Source organism: Marmota flaviventris, chromosome 16, assembly GCF_047511675.1.
Source record: "Marmota flaviventris isolate mMarFla1 chromosome 16, mMarFla1.hap1, whole genome shotgun sequence".
NCBI lineage: Eukaryota > Metazoa > Chordata > Mammalia > Rodentia > Sciuridae > Marmota > Marmota flaviventris.
The window spans coordinates 18,515,578-18,540,891 of record NC_092513.1 but is presented as its reverse complement, the minus strand read 5'-3'; the positions used below and the strand labels follow the sequence as shown (position 1 = coordinate 18,540,891).

The 25,314-nt window shown below is 34.0% G+C and overlaps 1 protein-coding gene across 1 annotated transcript in view; it reads right to left on the bottom strand.

The window, feature by feature from the left end:
* Positions 1 to 24,141, bottom strand: part of Txnl1 (thioredoxin like 1) — a 30,713-nt gene extending 6,572 nt beyond the window's left edge. Inside the window, exons 1-6 of the mRNA XM_027949043.2 lie at positions 23,851 to 24,141; positions 16,259 to 16,355; positions 11,231 to 11,404; positions 5,362 to 5,484; positions 3,583 to 3,652; positions 2,042 to 2,214 (exon numbers count right to left, since the gene is read on the bottom strand). Of these exons, the coding sequence (XP_027804844.1) occupies positions 2,042 to 2,214; positions 3,583 to 3,652; positions 5,362 to 5,484; positions 11,231 to 11,404; positions 16,259 to 16,355; positions 23,851 to 23,948 (735 nt within the window). The 5' untranslated portion in view covers positions 23,949 to 24,141. The remainder of the gene's footprint in view (positions 1 to 2,041; positions 2,215 to 3,582; positions 3,653 to 5,361; positions 5,485 to 11,230; positions 11,405 to 16,258; positions 16,356 to 23,850) is intronic.
* Positions 24,142 to 25,314: the final 1,173 nt, after the last annotated feature.

The following is a 25,314-nucleotide window of genomic DNA, read 5'->3' as shown; positions in this document are numbered from 1 at the left end:
CTTATTTATACATAATGTATTTGGTCTTTGAATATAGCACAATTATTTCTTGCTTTTAAAATTCATTTGCTTTCTTTGAATAGACTCCAATCAAAACTATTATTTTGATTCCAGTTTCATCAAAAAAAAAGTGGTAGGCATGTCTTTTGTGTCTTCATTTAAGTCATTAAAATTTTGATTAAGAGAGTACATAAAAAGTCTTGAACCTATTACAAGATAACTATCTTCAGTGACTCCCAATGACCAATTACTCCAGAATCTCCGAGTCAAAGGACTTTTTCCAATAAACAAATACCTCCTCCCCACTGCTATTGTTCTGCTTGATCATGTCTTCACATTATGACTATGTAAACTGTAATACTTTTTGAAAATATGCTTAAAAAAAATTCATACTTGGGGCTGGGGATGTGGCTCAAGCGGTAGTGTGCTCACCTGGCATGTGCAGGGCGCTGAGTTCGATCCTCAGCACCCCATAAAAATAAAATAAAGATGTGTGTCCACCGAAAACTAAAAATAAATATTAAAAATTCTCTCTCTCTTTAAAAAAAAAAAATCATACTAGAGCATTCTTCTTAAAAAAAAAAAAAAAAAAAAGTGAACCCAAAGTGCTAGTCCTTTTAATTTTGAGACAGTGTCTTGCTAAGTTGTTAAAGACCTTGTACTTGCCATCCTTCTGCCTCAGCCTCCAGAGTTGCCAGGATTACAGGCCTGTGCTACTATGCCACTACAGTCTAATTTTTGCAGAGTTTGGTTTAAGTGTCGGCAAGTGAGCCAATGGAATTTGAGAAAAGGATGAAGAGGGGGATTGTCTAGTCATTTCTTGCTGCTATAACAAAAGACTGGGTAATTTATAAAGAACATATGCTTAATGCTCTCAGTTACAGAGGCAGGAAAATCCAAAATCAAGATACTAACAGCTTTGTTGTCTAGTGAGGATCTAGTCTATACCTCCAAGTTGACACCTTGTTATTGCATCTCACAGAGGGAAAGAACAAGTGTTCCCACAAAGTAGAAGATACAGAAAAGCAAAAAACTATAAGCATTCTTCCAATGAACCAGAACAAAATTAATCCATTAAATCTAGCATACCAGACTGATAAATTTGTCATAAATTTATCATAAATGGTATGCCTAGTTCTCAATGACCTTGTGCTGGTTTCTTTCTTTTTCTAAATATCCTTCTGCTTTCATTTCTAACCTCCTCTCCTCTGAAGGATGGGGAGGGACTGGTGGAAGTGAATGTGGTGGGTTTTAATACTAAATTCTCAAAAGCAATTAACAACTGCTAAAAAGCATCTGAACTTTTGTAACAGGCATGCATGTTCTTTAAAATCAACATTTAGAATATATCACTTAAAATTATCTCGGGTACTATATAATATTCAGCTATACCTTACCTTAGGTCATTTTATAAAATGGTCATTTTATAAAATGTAAGATAATGTTTTCAAATCGATATTTTTAGACAGAGAGTGGTGCACACCTGTAATTCCAGCAACTTGAGAGGTTGAGGCAGGAGGATTGATTGAAAGTTTGAGGTCAGCCTGGGCAGCTTAGCAAGATTGTGTCTCAAAATTAAAAATATAAAGGATATGGCTCAGTGGTAAAGTACCCTGTGTTCAATTCCCAGTACCCCCACTCAAAAAAAATAAAAAAGTTATTTTTACTGATACCATGACCACCACACTATTAAAATTCTGTATTCTAGAAAAGTAAATAGGATTCTAGAATTATATTATAACTCATTACCAGGTTAAGAAAGATAAAGCACAAATTTAAGTATAAATGTTGTAGAATAAACTTTTTAACACAAGTTGATGTATATATGCACACATAATTAAATTGACAAACCCACAAATATTTAAAACTCAACCTGTCCTTCCTCTTTAGGGTACAGAGTTACATTAAAAAGAAGAAATTTTATTAACCCATTTTTACTCATTTCAAATTGCTGGACAAACAATACTTTAAAGGATCATTTAAATCATCTAGCATTGTTACCACAAACCCATTAAATATATCTCACTGAAATACTACTTACAGTTACACTGTTAACATTCTGAAACTTAACATAACGAAGTGGAACAATGCCATCTTCTTTGATATCATCCTCTGTCAGTTCCAGAGCTTGAGTTGGTTCACTTCTTTCTGCCTCTTCAAAATCCATAGATCGGGGTAGGTTGATAAAAATTTTTACATATTTAGGACCCTGACCTATAAAATGGTAGAATAAAGTAAAATGCTAAAAATTATGAACATACTATATTTTCTTTTATCAGTATACTCACAATATACATAGACACACACACACACAAACGGGCACATGCATCTATGCACATACCCACATGTACATTTATTAGAACTCCACCATCACGAGTTATATAAGTCTGAGTATTTTGACAATCCCTCCCTCCCCAGTACATATTTACTGGTACCTTCTTGGCACAGCTAGCACTACTACAGTAAATATTAGGGATATAAGATTAAAATACACACATGAATGTGCATATATGTGTACACATACAAGACAGTGTCCTTAACTACAAAAGACATGCTATGATAAAAGTAACAGCACTAATGAGGAGGTATAAGGAAGGTAGCAATGGATTCTGACAGTATATGCAGGTTAACAAATCTTCATAAAAGAAACAGCATTTGAGGTAGGTCTTGAGTTACCAACAAGTGATGCATTTTGTCATTTAGGAGTAAAGTATTATCAAGTGATACCATTTAGCCAAAAGGGAATGAATCATAAAAAGTGTCAAATTCCACCTTAAGGACTAGATTGGAATGTGCTCATAGTAAGATCACAAGTGGGTCTTAATCTTTTTAACTTTAGGGTACAACTTAAGGTCCATATTTTGTGGCCAACTAAGGAATATTAAGATACATTTCTACAATATATACTTATATAAATATTCATAATAAAAGTATAATTTTATGAATGACAAATTATTAACATTCGAAAATTTAGAATAATACATGATAAGGAAATGCTATCTAATAAATGGGGCCTTGGCTATTTCTCCCAATCAAGTAAACAAATCAACCAACCAACCTTAGATCCCCATTTCCCTAGGTTCCCCCTTCTCCGACTCAAAAAAAAAAAAAAAATCAGTAATAGAAAAAAAAGGAAAGGGTGGGCAAGGAAAATGCTTTATTTTACAAAAGTGAAACAGCAAGTCTATACAACTACGTCAATGTACACAGACACTACTGACAGGGCACAAATAGGAAGATCTGAAGCCAAATTTTAGGAAGGGTTTAAAATCAATCTCATCTAGTTTTGACTCTAAAAAACAGCTGCTAAGAATATAAAGTTGGAAAGAAGGGTTCAGTAGTTTGTACACTAACGGGAAACAAATTTTAAAATAAAAGTTTAGAAATAAAAGTTCTATTTATTTATAATTCCAATTCCTAATAATTCCACATTTTTTGTCTATTCATTTATATTCTTCCAAAAACAATTCCACTCTTTCCCAAGACAAGGAATATCTATCTCAATGTAATAAAAAGTTTTAAATATGTGCTAGCAAGTCTAGGAAAGCAGGTTAATTTGAAGAAAAGCTGTCCTTTACTCACCATTATCTGGCCCTTGAAATTTCATGGAATAAAGTTTAACAGGTTGATTGAATGCCACAGTAATAAGTAGCTGTGGGGAAAATAGTTTCATTATAAAAGGGCTCTTGAACACCTTGAATACACAAAATACCTAAGCAGAATAAAAATAACAGACACAGAAAACACCAAGTTCATCTAACAAAACCTATGCAATATGGAAAATCAGTAAGTTGAAAGAAACTTGATTAGATTGACATTTGAGAAATACCACCATAAATTATTTATGTAAGTGAACGGTGAAAAAAAAAATTAATGACGTAAATTTACTAAAATTATGCATTAGAACCTATGGTCTTGTAAACTAAAAACTGGCAGGCAATTTACTTCCCAACAAATCAAACAAAATCCACCCCCAAATTAAAATAAAATTTAAACTACACATGTTAATATGTAGTATACAGCTTTTATGGGATGATAATTTAGAGGCAATGAATAGCTTACACAGAGAAACTAGCCCTTATATGGACTCCTACCCCAAACTCAAAAGAAAGAATAGGGCTCAAGGACTAGGGCATGTACTTGGCATGCATGAGACCCTGAGTCCAATCCCCAGAACAGAACTTCTATAGCTCAACAGTATACCTTCAAACTTCCATCTTAAAGTTATTTAACTAAATCTGGAAGGCCACATAAGAGAACTAGGGTACAAAACACTGCCAGGATGCCTATGTCTCAGAATGTGTGAGTCATTCATTCAACACTCTTTCCAGCCATAATTGTTTTTGACATAAGTACCTATGTTTCTAACCAGTAAGAAAGATTTCAGGGAGGCTGTAGGCAGTCCTGCTAATATATATCATGTTACTGTACCATTCACGAGGAACAAAATATGAATGACACTCTCAAAGCTATAATAAGGTGTCCCTCATTAATGAAAGGTTTATATTTAAGATTTGAATTTATAATTTCAGAATCATTTTGTGGTCTAAGAAAATGACTAGGCCAATTCCTTTGGTTATACCAACACTTTTTAAATTTTATCCATAATAATGTATCAAAAAATAGAAAGCATTACAAGTTTAGAGAACTGAGCTACAAATGAAAGAAGGATAAGAGACCAAAAAGCCAGAAACACATTAAGCCAGCAAGATATCTTCTTAAAGCCAGTGAACAATCATGTAATACTTTAAACACAGAGAAATATGCAGATCTGTACTTCAAAAAAATAACTTTTGTGAGCATATACAAGATGAACTAGAATGAGGACAAATCAGAGACAATGGCATAGAAAGTAAAGAAAATAATACCCAGGTGAAGTTAAAAAATGGCCCAATGAAGGTTGTTGTGTCCTACTTCTTCTGGATGAGGGTGTTGCAGGGAAGCAAAGAAAAAAACCAGTACAGGTTTATATGCGGAAATGAGGAGCTAGCCACATAGGGAGTGTTCATCTAATTAGTCTCTATTCCTCAGACACAAACTCATCTGTGTGGGAAAAATGTATAGAAGGGAAATGAAGGATTAAAAAAAGGACGAAAGAGCGGTGATGTCCCAACTGAACAGTGGGAGCAATCCAAGAGTTCTCCAATTTTTCTTAATAAGTCTGGCAGCTTATACAGAAGAAAAAAGTGAATCTGGATGGTCAAAGGATCAGAGTCAAAGAAACTAAAAGCTATAAAAAGGAAAGGAAGAACTGATCATCTGGAGGGGAGAGAGAGATGAACCACGAGATGGGAACATGATAAAGAAATAAATAGTAGGGATAAATAGTGACAATCCCTATACCTTCAGTCAAGCAATTACCTGTTCATCACAGTCAGATTCCAAGAAGGTCATGTCTTTTCGTAAACAGTTGTCAAAACCATGTTCATCGCTTTCATTGAGACATTCACAACCAGCCTTGTTAATAAAAGGCATTAAATCCATCTGAAAAAAATTGAAATCAAAACTTAAAAAGTATTTGCATTTGGTAGAAATATGTTAAAATTTTAAATCTCTGATTCTTTCTAGACTAAAAACACATTAATATCATTACTGCCACTAAACCCATAATAATACTTTAGTATTAAGTATCAGTTTTATAATTTCCTGGGCTGTTTATAAAATATTCTAGAATTGAAGTATTAAACTCAGAATACAGATTCCAAAAAGTATAAACATGGTCTTTGGTTAATGTCTCTTAAGTCTCTTTTAATCTACAGTCATTAAGCCTGTAGATCTCTTACTACAATGTATTCTGCTGCTTGGTTCCTGTGGTGTCAGTCACCATATTCCTGTCTCATGGATATTATGTTGACCAACACTTTCATATTTCCACCACAACACCAAAGAGTTGAATGCTTGAAATAAACTCAATTTTGTTCACGATAGTATTTTAAAATTCTACTAATAGATTAAAAGTTTGATTTTTGTTTACCAACATTTAAAATTTTTACAATACTCATCACTGAAGCTGATCTGTGGCTTTTCTTTTTGTCATATACTTTACTAGATTCTGGGATATTATATTTACTTCAAGAAGAAATTTGAAAGTTTTCTCTTTACCGTCTTAAAAAACAGTTGTAACATCAGATTACCTGATTTTTAAAGATTTGGAAACATTCATTTGTGAAGTTATATGGACCTTTATAGAAGAGCTATTTTACTGTTTCCTTTATTTCTCTATGCTAATTGGTCTATTTAGGTGTTCTGTTAAATAGTGGAGCTGGTTTTGGTAAACTATGCCTTTTTAGATATGTATCCATTTCACTTACCACAAGAACTATTTTTAAAGTTTACCAAGTAGTATAGATTATCAATCACTTGTTCAGCTTTCCATCACAAAGGACTTTCTTCATATTGTGAGTTTGAGCGTGTATGAATACATATTTGAAAGACTACATACATATAAATGTGTATTTATACATATATATACTATATAGTTTTGAAAAACTGAAAAAATATTTTTCATAGATTAAATAAAAATCAAAATGATAGTAATTCACTTGTATAAATCCCTATTTATTCATCAAATACCCTAAATGCTTTCAAGGTCAAAATGTTATATTAAATGTTTTACTCAGGGTAACATAGCCAATTCAAAAAGATGGTAAGAAGAAAAGGAAGGCTACAGAGCAAAGTTTTACCATAGTAAAATTATTCTGAACTTCATGAACATTTGTCTTAGAAAGGGTAGTCCTGGCAAAATCTTTTAAATGCTGTCCGTATCTACCTACATACCACTAGGATTAAAACCCTACATATGAAGACAACGTTGCAATCATACTTTTAATATCTTAATGGTGAACATTAACTAAATGAGTAAATCATTTAATATAACTTTTATTTTGATTTACTGTGGGGTACACACAAAAAAAATACCACATGTAAATACTTGCTTTAGGGCTGAGGATGTGGCTCAATCGTACAGTGCTATGCTTAGCATACATGGGGCACTGGGTTTGATCCGCAGAACAAAAAAAAAAAGTAAACACCTGCACTGAAGTGTTTTCTTATATAATACTACAAGATATAATTATACTAGCACTTATGACATAACTGCAAAATGATACTCTAAAAATATGCAATAAAAAAGAAATATCTAACTATATGATCAACTTGCCAATAATGAGGACATATAAGAAAATCATATAAATTCAGATTATGGAATAGTCTAGCTACATGTGACAATTTAAAATTAGATAAAATTAAAAATTCATTTACTCAGTCACATAAATGAATGTTAGATCTACCCATGTGCCTAGTAGTTTCCATATTATTAGAATGATGTTGATTTAGAATTTTAAAATATAGTCATGAAAGGAAAAAACGACAGGGAAAGGTTTCTAGACTGAAGAACACCAGAGAAATAACAAATGCAACTCATGATCTTTAATTTGATCCTAGATTGGGAAAAAGGACATTTTGGGGATTATTAAGGAAATATGAATGTAAGAAATTAGAGATGTTGGGTCAATATTAAATGTATTAGAAGTAATTATGGTACCATGGTTATACAGGAAAATGTGCTTGTCCTTAGTAGCTACATATTAAAATATTAAGAGATGAACCATCAAGCTTTCTATAACTTAACTTATACAGAATTCTGCAAAAACTGAAAGTGGGCAGTGAGGTAACACACAGGAAAGTCATACAAACCTTTCTATATTTTTGGCTCAACAAAGGTTTGTCTACTTACTACCTAAATTAGGGTTACATAAATTTGATTTCATTTTGACAACTATGACAAATTTGTATGTCAAAATCCCTGAACAAGTTAAGTAATCAAAAGTTCCACAGTACTGAAATACACTAATATACCTAAAGATTCAGAACACAAGGCAGCACAAGCTCCATTCAAAAGTGCCTAGCATTCGAACTTCTGAAGAGAGGAAGACCTAGCAGAGAGCATGAAGGGGATTATCTGAAGCTATACTGTCTACTACCTACTCTTTTAGCAAATGCAAGAGAAACAAGACACAATGCTTTAAATTTTTCCCAACCTTAAAAACCAATTTTAAGAACTAAAAGTCTTTTTCAGAAAAACATTTTCTTATATCTGATTAAGAATCTATTAAGATTTTTAGCTTTTGGGTATCATACTTATATCTTTGCAATATCTCCATACCCCAAAAGAGACACATGTAATTTCTCTTAAAAATTATAGTGAATTATATTTGTTCAGTCAGTTTTTAAAGAAATTCCTCATATCCTTTTAACTCTGGCACCTGTAAAATTAAGTTTCAAAATAGCTGGGGAGGTAGCTCAGTTGTTAATGCACTGGCCTAACATGTACAAAGTTCTGGGTTCAATCCCCAATACCACATATAATAAATAATTAAGCACCACATGTAATAAATACTTAAATAAATGTTTTTTGAAAAGTTTCACAATAGAATTATAAAACCAATAACTGCAAAGCTTCTGAGTCTTAGAACATAATGATTAAAACTCTTTAATCCAAGAAACCCACATTTTTATCAAAAAACTACTTAAGATACAGGTTTTCATTCAGTGACAATTATCCCTATTAATTGTCTATTTGTATGGTAAGAATATTCCTAGGAACATATTACTAGCTTTAAATATTTAATAAACTTATAGGACCTAAACAGTTCAAAACTTTAATGTCCTGAGTGATACCTGATAGAAAAAATATGCATACATTTTAATAGCTTTGCACATTTTGTATACAATATTTGCATGAAAACTAAATTTTTATTCCTTAAAACTCATTCCACCACCCCCTACCTTAGATCCTACCTGAGACCAAAACACTGATATCACACTTGGTTGATGTAAACAAGTATCACTGTAGCTAAATAGCAGGACTGTCATATTCTTAAGACTTTTTTCATGCAAACACACTGAGCAATAAAGGAAAAAATAATCATATAAAAATACAAACACAACAGTTTACAAGTTAAGTGATTTCCAAAATTTTTTAAACAGTGTCACTGAAACCAAGTTCAACAGGCTACAACCTTCTGTTAAGCATTTACTAAAAAGGGCTTAAAAATGTAAACATGTACCTCTTGCAGAATTACCTGAAACACAATCCCCAAAATGAAAGCATCAAAAGAATTAAGACCTCTCTTCTAACTTAAAACTGCCAGCTAACAAAGAAGCTGGCCTAATCTCATTTACACTAACCAATCCTTTATACTTTTTACTTCTGATTCTAATTTGCTCCTTTCTAACTGTTGTGTAAGATGTTTTACAGAACATGGACTCTGAGATACCACAAATTCTGCCCTAGGGATGATCCCAAGCTGTATAAAACTAAAAGTCTCAGGCCAAGATAATCTTAGATAAAGGACATGAGCTACAAGGACTAAAATAAAAAATGAGAGGTGCTGATGATGAAATCAAAATATATTGTTAGACTATTTAACTTTGCTAGAGATAAAACCTCTGTAACTTGGATCAGGATAGTAACAGTTGCCTAAGTTGTTTTTCAGGAACTTGGAGGCAGCTTTTATCTAGCTTAGACCAATTTAAACCACTGAGCCTTCACTTGGTCCGGTGCAACTGTCCAACAGGTGATTTATTTCTCTGTCCTGAGATCACATTAACTTCTCTACTTTCCAAACATACACACTTTAGAAAGCCACAAAGTTACCTACACTTTTTCTCAAGTCTTAGACCACCCTGCTTGCTTGTTTGCTTTTCTTTCTCTCTCTCTCTCTCTCCCTCCCTCCCTCCCTCCCTCCTTGGTGGGGGGTAGTACTAGGAACCTAACCCAGGGGTGCTTTACCACCAAGTCACATCCCCATAAATATCCCTAAATCCTATCTCTGACTGGCAGATTTGAGACTTACACTCCATCTCCACACTTGGCTGCCTTGTGAATAAACTTTCTCTTTTACAAAACTTGTCATTTCAGTGATTGGCATGCTACATGACAGGCAAAATGGGCCCAGCTCAGTAATTATCAGCCCTGACTTCAACAACATGTTCATACTTTCTAATTGGATGTTACAACTTCAAATTATAGTTCTATTTTAAATAAACACTGTACTTCCCGAACTTAAAATCATTAATGCCAGTATCACACGTTACAGACATTGTTTGACACTCCTTAAACACACACAAAGAATCTCTCCTATTTACCTGACTACACTTTCTCCTTACTCAGCATGAAGTAAAAGATTTTTGAAAGGACTTACAGATAACTCTATCATATAGATCTGCTTTAATTTATCTGATACACATTTTAAAATATATTAGTTATAACTTAAGGTAACATTTTTAAAAATTCATTGTTTGATCTACCAATACAGTAATACTGTGAAAAACATACAAAAAAATTATGAAATTAATAAAACATATTAGTATGCAGAATTTACAAATCTGTATAAACAAATCTGCTACCTTGAAATACTTCTGAATTTTACTTCCTTTATGAATAGCTCTCAAACTATAAAAATACTGCATTACAGTTATTTAGACTAGTTTTCAAACACTATTCGTTAAGTTATTATGTAAAAAAAGTTTTAACTTACTCTATCATTTAAAAATTTTTTTTTAGTTTTAGATGGACTTAATACTTTTATTTTATTTATTTTTATGTGGTGCTGAGGATCAAATCCAGGTGCCTTACACGTGCTAGGAAAGTGCTCTACTACTGAGCTATAACCCCAGCTCTTGCTCTTAAAACTTAGGAAAACATGATACTACAGTCACATTTGATTCTAAGACAAAATTAAACCAAAAACTAAAGAAAAAAAAAAATGAATGCCAGAAAAGAGGTAATAATACATTTAAAAAGATAGAGAAAACTATAAGAAGTGGTGGCAAAGGGAGTTCAGAAGGTAATAGTAACATGTTAAAATTCACAAATTATTTTACATAATTATAAAAATGTGGAATACTTTCCAATACATATTTCTTCACTTTTGTGGGGATAAAGTATAAAACAAGTATTAGAATGTGGCTATTTAAATAGTTCAGGGAACAGATAAAACAAGTAGGAAAGACATTTAGCTGGAGAAATTTAGGAAAAAGTAGTTTATGATGTAGTCTTAAGGTTATAACACAGACATACAGCCAACACTCAATAGTCAACTTCAGTTTCAAAGTTCTTACATGAAAATATTCTGAATTAGTAAGAGAAAAAATATGAACACATAGTCAATTTCATTTCATTTCAACCAAATAATGATATTATTATTTCATTTTTCTATCTACATACATAGCCTTTTGGAATATCTGTGTCCTCATTGCTTCCAGGGTCATTTTCTAAGTGTTGCTTGATTTTTTCTTCTAATCCAACAGCATCTGCTCCTTGATATTGATCAATTCTCACTTTGTTTCGAAAAAACAAAAACGTAGGTGTTGCTGATATATTGTTTGTGGCAGCAGTTCCCTAGAATTGGCAAATTAAACACTGTTATAAAAAAAATTAATCTTAACCATTTTATACCTTTATGAAAGTTAAATATCACAAGCTTTAACTAAAAAAATATGTAAGACAACATATTCCTAATTGTTAAAAAGAAGCAGACCTATTTCTAAGAGAGTTCCTACTGAGGCATAGCAATGTTACCTTTACCCACAAAAAAGAACAACCCTATTTTTTAAGTTTTACTGTAAAAATACTTCATCCAATAGAATAATTAGCTTGCAATACAGAAATTGTGCTTTATACCCGACAGTTAACTCATAATTACATAGTATGTATTTCTCAGAATGAGCAGCCACAAAGGGTATTACTAAGTTAACATAAACCAATGCTACTAAGAAAAAGTACATATCTGAAAAATGTTGCCAATTTACCCATAAAAAGGAGGCAATGTCTTTTGTATTGCAACCCTCACTCAATTTCTACTTTTATAGAAACAGAGAATTCCAGTCATCCACAAATGTGCAAGTTATCTTTTAAAATTCTGCCCTAACTCAATTTTATACCACAAATAAATTAGCCATTAATAACCAGTAAGAAATATGATTCAAACTTTTTGTGGATAAGTATTAGAAAGTAGTCGGGGACTGGGGGTATAGCTCAGTGCTAGAGCACTTGTCTAGCATGTGAGAGGCCCTGGGTTTAATCCCCAGCACCACAAAAAAAAAAAAAAAAAAAAGTAGTAAAGCAAATGTATTACTTTATATGTTCAAATACTATGAAAAGGTACCAGTAGATTGTTTAAAGAAAAAAACCTACAAAGAGAGCCTAGGGATATCTTCTTAGCCATGTAAGTGAAAAAAACAATTACTAACATTAGAACAGTGCTATCCAAATAAATATACTAGTGTCTTACTAGTATGGCAATATGTAAATCAATGGATGTGTAACTGATGTGATTCTGCAATCTGTATACAGGGTAATAATGGGAGTTCATAACCCACTTGAATCAAAGTGTGAAATATGATATATCAAGAACTATGTAATGTTTTGAACAACCAACAATAAAAATTTAAATATATATATATATATATATATATATATATATATATATATATAAATCATGACCTATGAGTTATGCATGTAATTTTGAATTTTCTAGCATCCACAATAAAAAAGTAAGAAGAAACAGGTAAAATCAAATTTGCCACATTTCAAGCACTCAAAAACCACATGTACTAGTGATTACCACACCAGACAGCAGAGTTCCAAAGGAAAGCACTTTCAGATTAGAGATAGTGAATACTGTACTTAAAATAAGGGCTAGTAAAGTGATACAGTCCAATAACATATGACTTAAGTACAAAAACACAGATGTGTAATGCAGGACTTACGCCAAATCCCAAACTTCTAACTATATGATATTCTAAAAATTTTCCATACTCAGAAATGTAGCAAATACAAAGTCTCAAAAAAAAAAAAAAAAAAAAAAAAATGAAGTGCTGCAAAGTCGTTCCTTAGAACTAAAAATTCTATAATTAGTATATGGAAGAACCTTCCAAAATTCTTTTTTTCCTTAAGAGTTCTACATATTTCTAAATATGCAAATACAGAACTGTCATACAGCCATTTCAACTAAGTCATCAGGGCAATTTACCTACCTACAACACTGTGTATCAATCAAGAGTAATCAGTATTTTAAAATTTCTGCTGAATATATAGTTTCAGAGATAAGATTACTAACTGATCAATTCAAATCAAATATAAGAATTCTCTGTTATGACTTTATAGTCAATCAATGCCTTAGTAGAATAAATAAATCTAGATATTGAAAATATTTTTTTAAAAATGTAAAATATGGAACTAACTGCCAGGTGATCTGTTACCCTTTTTTTCCCTTTTTTTAATTGGTACATTATAGTTGTACTTATTGGTGAGATCTGCTGTTATATATGTGTACATGCACACAACATAACAATATAATTTCGCCAATATCACTCCCTAGCACTTTCCCCCTCCCTCCCCACGTCTCTCACATATTGGTTCCTTTATTGATATCCCTTTGATTTTTAGGAAATCCACTCCCATCTTTGTTTTCCTTTCTCCTGTCTAGCTTTGTTTTCCTTTCTCCTGTCTAGCTTTGGCATATGAGAGAAAACATGACCCTTAAACTGAGTTTAACTGATTTCACTTCACATGATGGTCACTAATTACATCCATTTTCCTGCAAATACCATGATTTTATTTTTCTTTATGGAAGACTAAAACTCCATTGTGCATATATACCATGTTTTATTTATCCATTCATGCACTGATGGATACCTAAGCTAATTCTATAGTTTGGCAATTGTGAAATATATTGCTATAAACATGGGATGCAGGGATTAGTGCAGTGAGATGACTTTAATTCTTCAGGATAAATACTAAGAAGTGGTATAGCTGGGTTATAAGGTAATTCCATGCCTATTCTCTTGAGGAGCCTCCATACAGATTTCTATTGTGGTTGTACTAATTTAGTCCCACCAACAGTGTAGAAGTGTTCCTTTTTCTCCACATCCTCTCCAGCATTTATTATAATTATTTGTATTCTTAATGACTGCCATTCTGACTGGAGTGAGATAAATTCTCAGTGTACTTTGATTTGCATTTTCCTAATTACTAATGATGTTGGACAATTTTTCATACATTTTTTTGGCCACTTGCATGTTTTCCTTTGAGAAGTATCTGTTTAGTTCCTTTGACCATGTATTAATCGGGTTCTTTGATTTTTTTGGTGTAAAGTTTTTTGAGCTCATTATGTATTCTAGATATTAATTCTCTATCAGAAAAGTAGCTAACAAAGATTTTCTCCTGTTCCATGGGTTCTTTTTTTACAATGTTAATTGTTTCCTTTGCTGTGCAGACACTTTTTAATTTGATGCTGTCTCATTTATTAACTATCAGCATTATTTCCTGAGCTTCAGGAATCCTACTGAAAAAGTTGTTAGCTGTGCCTAAAAGCTAGAGTTTTGACCCTACATTTTCTTCTTGAAGTTGCATAGTTTCTGATCTAATTGAGTTCTTAGTCCATTTTGAGTTGATTTTTGTACAGGGTCAGAAATAAGGGTCTAGTTTCATTCTTCCTACAAATGGAATACCAGTTGTCCCAACACCATTTGTTTAAAAGGCTGTCTTTCTCCAATGTATGTTTTTGCCACCTTCATCAAGGATCAGTTGACTATACCTGTGTGAGTTTGTTTCTGTGTCATCTATTCTGTACCACTGGTCCATGTATCTGTTTTAATGCCAGTATCTTATAGTTTTTGTTACTGTAGCTCTGTAGTATAATTTGAAGATGGTATTTATGAGGCATCTAGCATTGCTTTTTTGGCTTAAAATTGCTTTGGCTATTCTTAATTCATATGGCTATTATTCTTCTAAATGAATTTTAAGACTGTTTTTTTCTAGTTCTGTGAAGAATGTCATTGGTATTTTGATCAGGACTGCACTGAATCTATATATTGCTTTTGGTAGTACAGTCATTTGAACAATATAAATTCTGCCTATCCATGACCATGGGATCTTCTGAGGTCTTCTTCAATTTCTTTCTCCAATGTTCTACAGTTTTTATTGTAGAGGGTCTTTCATCTCCTTGGTTAGACTGACTCCTTGGATTTTATTTTATTTTATTTTTGAGGCTACTGTAAATGAAATTGCTTTCCTAATTTCTTTCTCACCAGATTCACTGTTGGTATTTGTGTGTGTGTGTGTGTGTGTGTGTATGTGTGTTTTAAGTTGTAGATGGACACAATACCTTTATGTTATTTATTTATTTTTATTTGGCACTGAGGATCCAACCCAGGGCCTCATACTTGCGAGGCAAATGCTCCGCCACTGAGCCACAATCCCAACCCAAGCTATGGGTTTCTTTTCTTTTTTAAAAATATCTTTATTTTATTTTTATGTGGTGCTGAGGGTCAAACCCAGTGCCTTACCCATGCTAGGCCAGTGCTCTACCTCTGAGCCACAACCCCAGCCACAACCCAAGTTATTGGTTTTTTAATGTTGATTTTGTAACCAGCTACTTTATCACATTTGTTTATTAGCTCTAGCAGTCTTTTTGGTAGTTTTTTTGGGATCTTCTGGGAATAGGATCATATCATCTACAAAGAGTAATAATTTGACTTCTTCCGTTCCTATTTTTATCCTTTTATTTCCTTATTTTTCCTAATAGCTCTGGCTAGAATTTCTAGTACCATATTAAATAGGAGTAGTCTGAGTAGACAATCTTGTCTTCTCCCAGATTTTAAAGAAAATGCTTTTAGTTTTTCCCCCATTTACTATAAGGTTGGCTTTGGGTTTTCCATACATAGTCTTATGATGTTGAGGTAGTTTCTTTCTATCCTTAGTTTCTCTAGAGTTTTTATCATGAATGGGTGCTGAATTTTGTTGAAGGCCTTCTCTGTATCAACTGAGATTACTTAATGATTCTTAATTAATTCTGTTAATGTGATGAATTACATTTATTGATGTGCATATATTAAAACATCTTGCATCTCTGGAATAAAACCAATATGCAATCTTCTAAATATGTTGTTGAACACAATTTGCTAATTTTTTAAAAATATTTTTGCATCTAAGTTCATCAGGAATATTGGCCTAATCTGTTACTGTAACCATATCGTATTAATTTTACATCTGGAAAAAAATACAAATCCCAAACAAATAATGTGCTACCTTTCATAACTAATGTAGCCAGAATGACATTCATAAAAATGATAACATTTTCCTACCTGCTAAAGGACAAAGTACTACGTGCATAAAGATAAACAAAAGATATTCACATTGGATTTCAAACTTATTCAAAAGTAAAAGAAAACAAGGACTCCTCTCCCTTACCTGACACTGATGTACATCTACTTCCAAGAAAACAGCTTGTGGATATTTATTACTCATAGAACTGAAAGCTGGGGCAATCCTCAAACATGGTCCACACCTGTGGAAAAGAAAAAAACAGACATTTACTAAAATAACACCAAAGATTGTACTAATTTATATCTTAAAAGCACTTGGCAATTTGAAACATAAAATAAAAACAAACTAATATTCCTGGCTTTGGACACATTAGTCTTTTCCACTGGGCTACTTACATATACTTGTACCAATACCACACTGTCTTAATACAAATATTTTATTAGTTCTCAGGTTTAATATTGCTAGGTCTTCCAACAGCATGGAAAGAAATTAAACAAAAACCTAAATAAATGGAGGGATATACTAAGTTCATGAACTGGAAAACTCGGTGTTTTCAAGATGTTAGTTTTCCTTTTCTTGATCTTTAGAATTAATGTAAAATTCCAGAAGTTTTCTTGTAGAAATTACCAAATTTAAATTCTAAAATTTATTTGAAAATACCAAAGACAAACTGAGCCATTTGGAGATTCAAAATTGAAGAAGTTACATTACCACACATTAAGAACTACTATAAAACTTTATTAATTAAGAGTACACAGTACTGAGCCTATAGCTTAGCAAACAGGTTGAGAATCTTTAATTTTCATATTTTGGGCTGGGGATATGTCTCAATGTTGAAGTGTTTGCATGGCATACAAAGGACTCTGGGTTCGATTCTCAACATTGCAAAAAGTAATAATAATAATAAAGTTTTATAGTTTGAAATATTGTAGATTTTAGATTTTCAGATTAGTGATAACTAAATGGTAAAATCTATGCAAATATTCCAAAGTCCTGAAATTTGAAACCCATGTATTTTAAAGAGAGGGTAGTCAACCCGTACAATGATAAACAAACTCATCAAAGTAAGAATGAGGTCCAGAAACAGATACCTCCTACATCTGATTGATGAAAAGTTGACTCAGTCGTACAGTGGGGAAAGGATGGTGTTTTCAGTAAGTAGTGCTGATCAACTGGCTATTCAGATGGGGAGGGGGGAATGAATCTGAACTCCTTACCTCATATCATATGCAAAAACCAATTCCAGATGGGAAGTATTAGAATATATTTGATAAAATATAAACATATATATTTTTTGATACCAGGGATTGAACCCAAAGGCACTTAATCACACCTCCAAATTCCTTTTTATTTTTTATTTTAATAGGGTTTCACTAAATTGCTTAGGATCTTGTATGTTGCTGAGGCTGCAGCTGGCCTCAAACTTGAAATTTTCCTGCCTCAGCCTCCTGAGCTGCCATGGGGATTACAGGTGTGCACCACCATGCTCCTGTATGTGAAAATACTAAGGTTAAGAACTTTCTTTCATTAAAAGACACCGTTAAAAAAGTGAGAAGGCCAGAAGGGCAAGACGAGAAGGGAGGGGCCAGGGGGTTAGCAATGATGGTGGAATGTGATAGACATCATTATCCAAAGTACATGTATGAAGACATGAATTGGTGTGAACATACTTTATATGCAAACAGTGATATGAAAAAATGTGCTCTATACGTGTAATAAGAATTGTAATGCATTCCACTGTTATGTATTTAAAAAATAAAATCAATTAAATATTAAAATAAACAAATAAATAAATAAAAGTGAGAAGGCAATTCAGATTGAGAAAAAATACTCGTAAAACATATCTAATATGTAAAGAACTCTAATACATCAAAAAGAACAATAATGGCATCCAGAAAAAAAACTAACTTCTTGAGCAGTAACTTGCCAAATGAAATTATCAAAACAGTCAATAAAAATAAAAAAGGTATTCAACTTCAGGAGTTAGTAGGGAAATGCAAGTTAAAACTGCCTCCACCAAAATAAGTAAAACAAGAAAGAATGAACTGTTTTTAAGAATGTGGAGCAACTGAACTTTCATATACTGTTTGTGACAGTGCAAATTAGAATAAGCATCTTTTGGGGTTAAAAAAAAAAAGGAATTGGCATTATTTCCTAAGCTAGACATATACCTACCTACCAATGACCATTCCCAGAGTATATCAGAAACACATATACAGAAACATGTACAGTCAACCAAAACTATCTCTATGATCATATTTTGATACTATATATGTATGAAAATGCAAACTATATATGTAAATACGTAGAAAAAATTAGGCAAGACATAACAAATAGTTAACACTAATTACTTCTGCAATGTGGAACTTGAAAAGAGAATTTAGATATGAATTTTTTTCAAATATCCATAATTCTGTTTCCTTCTTTTTAATGATAAAATGGCATTTTTATTTTTTAAAAAATTAAATGAGTTGAAAACAGAGAATTTAACATTAACTGAATTTAAACACATATTCATACTATGACACAATATATCCATTTCTGAAAACTGCCATACTGCAAAACCATGCACTCAAAATATGAGGATTTATGAAAAAAAGAAACTTGAAGCAAAGCACTTGAAACTATGTAACTAGATCACCAAGAAAAACAGTAATAACTTGGACTCAGGAAATAGGTGGACATCCCAGCAGGTAGGCTACCTCAGAGGATATTTTAAATGAACAAAACAGTCAAGTGGAAATGATACTTACAGGTGTTGTGATAGTACAGGTGGAAATAGGGCTCTAAACCAGTGGGGCTGCCACTGAGAGGAACAGAAGGAAATGCAACCCTTCTGGAGAACAAGTGCTCAGTATAGGTGCTCATATTTAATTTTATTAACTTTCTCAAGTTAAAGCTGAATGGGAAACTGCCTGTATGGCTGAGGGCTTTTCTTTTTTTAACCAAGTTTTATTTTTATTTCTGCTCTTCACTATTTAGGAAAAAAATCATACAGAAAACCAACACAATTTCCACATTATATACATATCACCTCTCAACTATTGATCAATCATCAATGAGCTAACCGTTGTTGAAGAAACATCCTGTAGCTGAACTGACTGTACTAAAACATTACGATTCAAATAATTATTTCAAGAATTAACCTGATTTAAATACTTTGTTTAATTTTACTCAGCCATCTTGGGTTACAACTTCAGTCAAAATTCAAAATAAGTAACAAAACAGAGAAGCACAAATATATACAAAAGTATACATGTATATGGCAGCATGTTTTCATGACAGTCATTCAAATAAATTGATTCTAAATAAGATGTTTGCCTTCTCTAACATGAGCATTCAAGAGTAAACAAATTTCAGGGTTGAGGAGCAAATTTCTGTAGTAGAACATGTGTTCAGCATAAGCAAGGCTCAGATTCAATTCCTAGCACCAACCTTCCCCGCCGCCAAAAAAAAAAAAAGGAAAAAAGAAATAAATTTCCATTATAGCTGAGTTCAGAAACAAGTATAAAATAAAGATTTGATTTTCCAAAAACATTTCCTAGTTCTAAACTATTGTATACCAGTAGGTTTGAATTTCAAAATTAAATTGCTCTCTTAACAACCTTGATTAGCAGCCCCGCTCATGGGTTAGGAGTTTTGATCTTGTTGCAAAAGGGTCCAGAGAGCAATCACCTAGGCCAGAGATTTACAAATGGAAAAAAAAAAAAAGCTTATGTTTAGTCTGATACATAAAATGGATATGTAAGAAGGATTTTAATTTTAAATTATGCTTTTAGAGGGGAGAATACAGAAAATGAACTTCTAGCCTTCTGCAATATACAAAGAACAAATTCAAAAAACTAAAATTTTTAAAACTAATGTAACTTATAAGAACTTACAATCTTTTAAGAACTGAAGACCAGAAAAAGTTAAATATCTTACCAAGGATCCAACACCCTAGTTAGTGGCAGGAACACAATCAGAGCAGTCAATTCCTAAATCCAATCCAACATCAGCTTTCTTTGAAAGCACTATATTAGGTTCTTATTAATAAAGCTTTTCTTTACAACTATAATTCTATTTTATGAACTTGTTAACTATTCTTCCCTATTTGTTACAATAGCCCATGCTCTATCTTTAGCAATACAGCTTGTATAAACATACAGATGGAAATGGATAAAGGAAACTTACGTGCTTTCTAAAGTCATATTTAAAAGTATTATTTTTTGTCCTGGGTGTGGTGGCACAGGCCTATAATCCCAGCAGCAACCAGAAACTCAGGAGGCTGAGGCAGGAGGATTGCAAGTTCAAAGGCAGCCTCAACAATTTAGCGTGGGCTTATGTAACTCACTATCTCTAAATAAAATATAAAAAAGGGCTGGGGATATGGCTCAGTAGTTAAGCACTCCTGGGTTCAATCTCCAGTACAAAAAAAAAAAAGGTATTATTTATCTGGAGCATATAACTTCAAAATAAGCAATTTATAAATGTACCAAAACTAAGGGTTGCTATTAATTACATAAAATAGGTAACATTCATTGGGCACTTAACTATATTACAAAACTCACAAGATTCCTAAACTGCTATCACTTAATTTAAGATTTTCAACTCTCAAGACCATTGAAATATTGAGCCAAAATTTGATCCCAGATCCCAACTGTTAACCATTATTCCCAAAACTCCAAAACAGCGAAGTACAGGACAGCTTTCACTGTTACTTATAAATCAATTGCTAAGATCAAACTATTTATATGCTACTAAAAGGAAGCCACACTACAATACTGTATTTTTCATTTCTTATAAAGTTTAAATGCAGCAAAACTAATATAAAGTGTTAAAATTCAGGGGTGTAGGGATTTTGACTTGCTGATAATTATCTATATTTCATCTAACTGTTGGTTAGATAGGTGTGATCACTTGAAATGTCATCAAACTGTATACTTTAATAAGTGGTACACATTTTTATATATACTTTAATTAAATTTTTCAGAAAAAATAAACCTTCAATTAAAAAGTTTACTTAAAGGCCTCAATATGTCTTTAAAGATTAGTCTTAGAACTTACCTACTTCACTCACTAACATTATGGGCCTGGTTCCTACAAACTGTCAAGCCTGCTAACATTTTCTTTTAGTTAACTACCTTCAGTTCTCAGCAATTTGAAAATATGCAGTATTTTATATTATATGTAACTTATACATGTGTGTGTCTGTCTCTCTCTCTCTCTCTCTCTCTCTCATTTGGACAAACTACATGACCACTACATCCTTCTTCCACAGTGACAATGATACCTAACTACAAAGTAAAGCCTGCTTTAAGAAAATTGAAACATTGTCTACAAAAGTGATACATCTACCATTTCAAGATAAATATCATACAAGATAAATATCATACATACATATCCAAACTATAACAAAAATAGCACTGCTTATAATAATTTTCATTCCACTAAAATACTGTTTTTAAATATAACAGCTTTTGAACAACCAATGTTTTATAATTATGCTTACATAATGCCATTCTGGTAATGGAAGTTTCCTTAATAGATATGTTTCTCCACTTTTCTCACTCCAATTAATAAGTATTTATTACTTTCTCACCTCTTCCTCTGCTATGGTAAGGGGGAAAATATCACTTAGGACATAAGTATAAAAATTCCAACTAACCAGAATTAGAAAAGTAAGACTCCTTGATGGAATCTTCTCTTCTTTTTTCTACCATGGCCTCTACACTTTAAAAATGTACAGGTATTCCCTTATTATAAGACAAAGGAATTACAAAATTGTTACAGCTAAGAAGACACATTTATAGAATTTAGACATTTCTTTTAGACATGTCTTAGAAATCATCTAACCATCATGAATCATCTAACTTCTTCAATTTAATAAAATGAAAGTTCACATATCATATGAGTAATATATACCACCCTAATAAATCCAACCTGCTATCCTTTTTTAACTCTGTGTGAGGCTGGTCCAAAAATATGTCCTAACTCGTTCGTTGCTGTTGTTTCACTTTTATTTGCATTTATTTTATGCTGCTGTGCCAATTGTTTTTGTTTCTTCATTTTCTTTTGGGGCATCTTTTTCTTCTGTGCAACCTCCTCTTCTTGTTTAGGAACAATTTGTTCCTTTTCAGTGAGGATCATCTCAATGCGACAGAGGGAACTCAAGTATGGGTTAATTGGACCATGAACTCTCTAAGTATAGCAATATATCCTGGGTGCTTTGTTCACCTGGATATTTTCAATGACCAGAGAATCTACATCTAAACCCTTAAGTTCAGCCATTACTTCGCATTTTTAAACATGTGCAGCAAAAATTCAGCACTCTTTTTGGGCCACTGGACCCTATGTTCTGCCCTTATGTTTGGCCTAGGCACACATCCCAACTCCATCACTGTAACTCTGGAATAGCACACATTGGTTCTTTAAAGTGATATCTTTCAGATGTTTGCTGGCTTTTTGGCTATGCATAGACTGTGATGGTCTTCACAGTTTCCCGGGTGTCCTTAAAATGAATGTGAAGACTTGAACCTCTTGATTCGCATGATTTTGTGGAGTTTTTGGGTCAAGAGAATAAAAAACCATTTTCACAGATCATCTCAGGCTGCTAATAGGAAGAGCTAACTTTTTTTTTTTTAAATCTATATGCAATGCTCATTCCCCTAAAACTGTCTAATCCTAATGCCACCATTTATATATTCAACAGTTGAACATTTTTGACATTCAAAATACTGCTTTATATTCATAAAATTACTTGGTTGAGAAAACATGTTACATAAACTGATACCAGGAGTAGACTTCTCCAGGCTAACATATGTATAAATAATGCCAGAGGTCAAGAGGAAACCTCTAAACCCTCTAAGTACTGACATTCACGGTGTGTGGGGGGGCGGGAATCTATCAGTAAATATGAACACTAGCTGAATCTTGGTTCTCAATGCCTAGTTACAACCTGTCATTTTCACAGTACAACATTATCATACACCCAAAATAACAGATTCATCAGCTCTGTTACCTATACATTTTGTTGAGATCTACCAAAGACAGTTAACATCTTTCAAGATCCTTGTCATCCTAAATTATAAATTCCCAAAACGGAATTTGACCAAACTAGATGTCTGGTCACTCGTCTATCTGTAATATATATGTTTCGAACTATAATTTATGTATGCAATTATAAATCCAACGTAGTCAGAGGAGCCTAAGGCACAACCAAACAAGGAACAAAACGATAAGGACATTAAAAAGCATCTTAATCCAACATTAACTTAATGTAAAATGCACTACCGGAGCCTTAAAACCACGCATTAGTAAGATCAGTTGGAGAGCCCCATCTGAATCTGCCAAAGGCTTCACAAAGATGCAGGTGATGGAGGAAATGAAAGTGTTTGGAAAATTAAACTTCTAGAGAGTTGCTAAGATGCAAATGACAGCTTGCTCTCCTGGACAGGAGCAAATACCGAAGGCTGGAAGGCGTCGCGGGCCGAACTCTACTGAGGGTCTCTGCTCAGGGCAGGGATCTCCGGAGCTGAGGGAGATGGCCAGCCAGGGCTCCGGGCAGGCCTGGGAGGCCCCGGTGCATAAACAGAGGCTCCTATCCTAGGGCTGAGGCCTAATCCTGACAGCGGCCTGGGGCTGCGGCCATCATCGGACCCTCCAGAGCAAAGGACAAGGAAACTTGGGCCCGGAAAGAGCGAAAGGAAAGCACAGGCCGATAGACGCAGGCCCACGGTGCTCCCACCCGGTCTCACCCTCTCATGGTGAACTTGACCACGGCGAGTCTGGAGCCCGCGCCGCTCAGCTCCGGCTGGAAATCAGGGTCGCTCCCGACCGGCTTCACTCCCACCATCCTCACAGAGAGCTTGGCAGGGCAGCCGAGACGCCTCCGGCTTCAAAACTGAATGAGAAGACAACCCGGGAGAGGAAGGAGAGAGGCTCAGGAAGGCTGAGGCCTGGACAGTGGAGCTGACGACAGCGGAGTCTCCTCCCGGGGATCTCAGTGCCGAGTCACGCCAAGGAGCGGAGCGGCCGAGGGGGCGGGGACGGGAAGGGGGAGGGGAGAGGCGCGGAAAGGAGAGGCTGCGGCACCCAGAAGCCACCGCGTGGCCCGGCCGCGGGCCCTTGCGCCCTTGACGTCATTTCCGTTTAGGCGTCCATCGCCCAATCCTAAAACGCAAAGTATGGCCCCACCCTCGACTGAGGAGCCGCACGCTCTCCGAAAGGGGCAGGCGCAGGCGCGTAGCAGTCACGCACCTACCGCAGACTGCGAGTTAAAGAAGTTTGTGTGTTCCTACTTTTCCAGAGGAGGAGATTTTATTTGGGTTTTGCGTGGAGTAGAACAGGAAAAGTATTGCCCCATTTTCTTTGGAATTTTCGTGGCAGCTGCCTAAGATCATAAGGCGGACTGAGGGTGTAACTGGGTGGCAGAGCATTTACGTAGCATGATCAAGGCGCTGTTTGATCCCCAGTAACAAAAAGAAGAGGGGAAAGCTCTTAAGGCCACATCGGGAAGAACTTTGAGGATGGTTCTTTCCTGTCGCGGGGCAGGTCACTACACACAAGACAGGTCAATTTACGGATCTCATTACTTAATGGCGCTCTCCCTGAAGTCATTCAGAAAGTGCACCAGAAGGACGAAGACCTGTCAAATCTAGTGGGACAAACAATAGTTAACTAACAATATCGAGGACATTGAAGAGAACCGGTCGAGATAAATGAGATGGGGGGAGGGACTAGGTAAGCACTAGGAGGCATGAGTTGAGTCTTTTTTTTAAAATATTTATTTAGTTGTATATGAACAACTAAATCTATTTATTTTTACGTGGTGCTGAGGGTTGAACCCACTGCCTCACACATGCAAGGCAAACACTTTAGCACTGATCTACAGCCTCAACCCCAAGTTGAGTCTTGAAAAAAGGGTTTAATTAAGATATCAAGAGACTATAGGAATATGCAAGCAAAAGGGACCAACCAATGCAAATGTGTTGCTTGATTACAATAGATAATATTTAACACATGGACAGGCAAGATACAAGTTCTCTGTACTTACTAGCTCATTTAATTTTCATAGGATATCAGCACAGTATAATGACGTTAATAAACAAATTGGCAGAAATTTTCTTAATATATGCAACAGCACTATTTTATGGGTATGAACAATCCATTAACTTCTCCGAACCTCAACTTTCTTGTCTGTGAGAATTGTATTAACACCT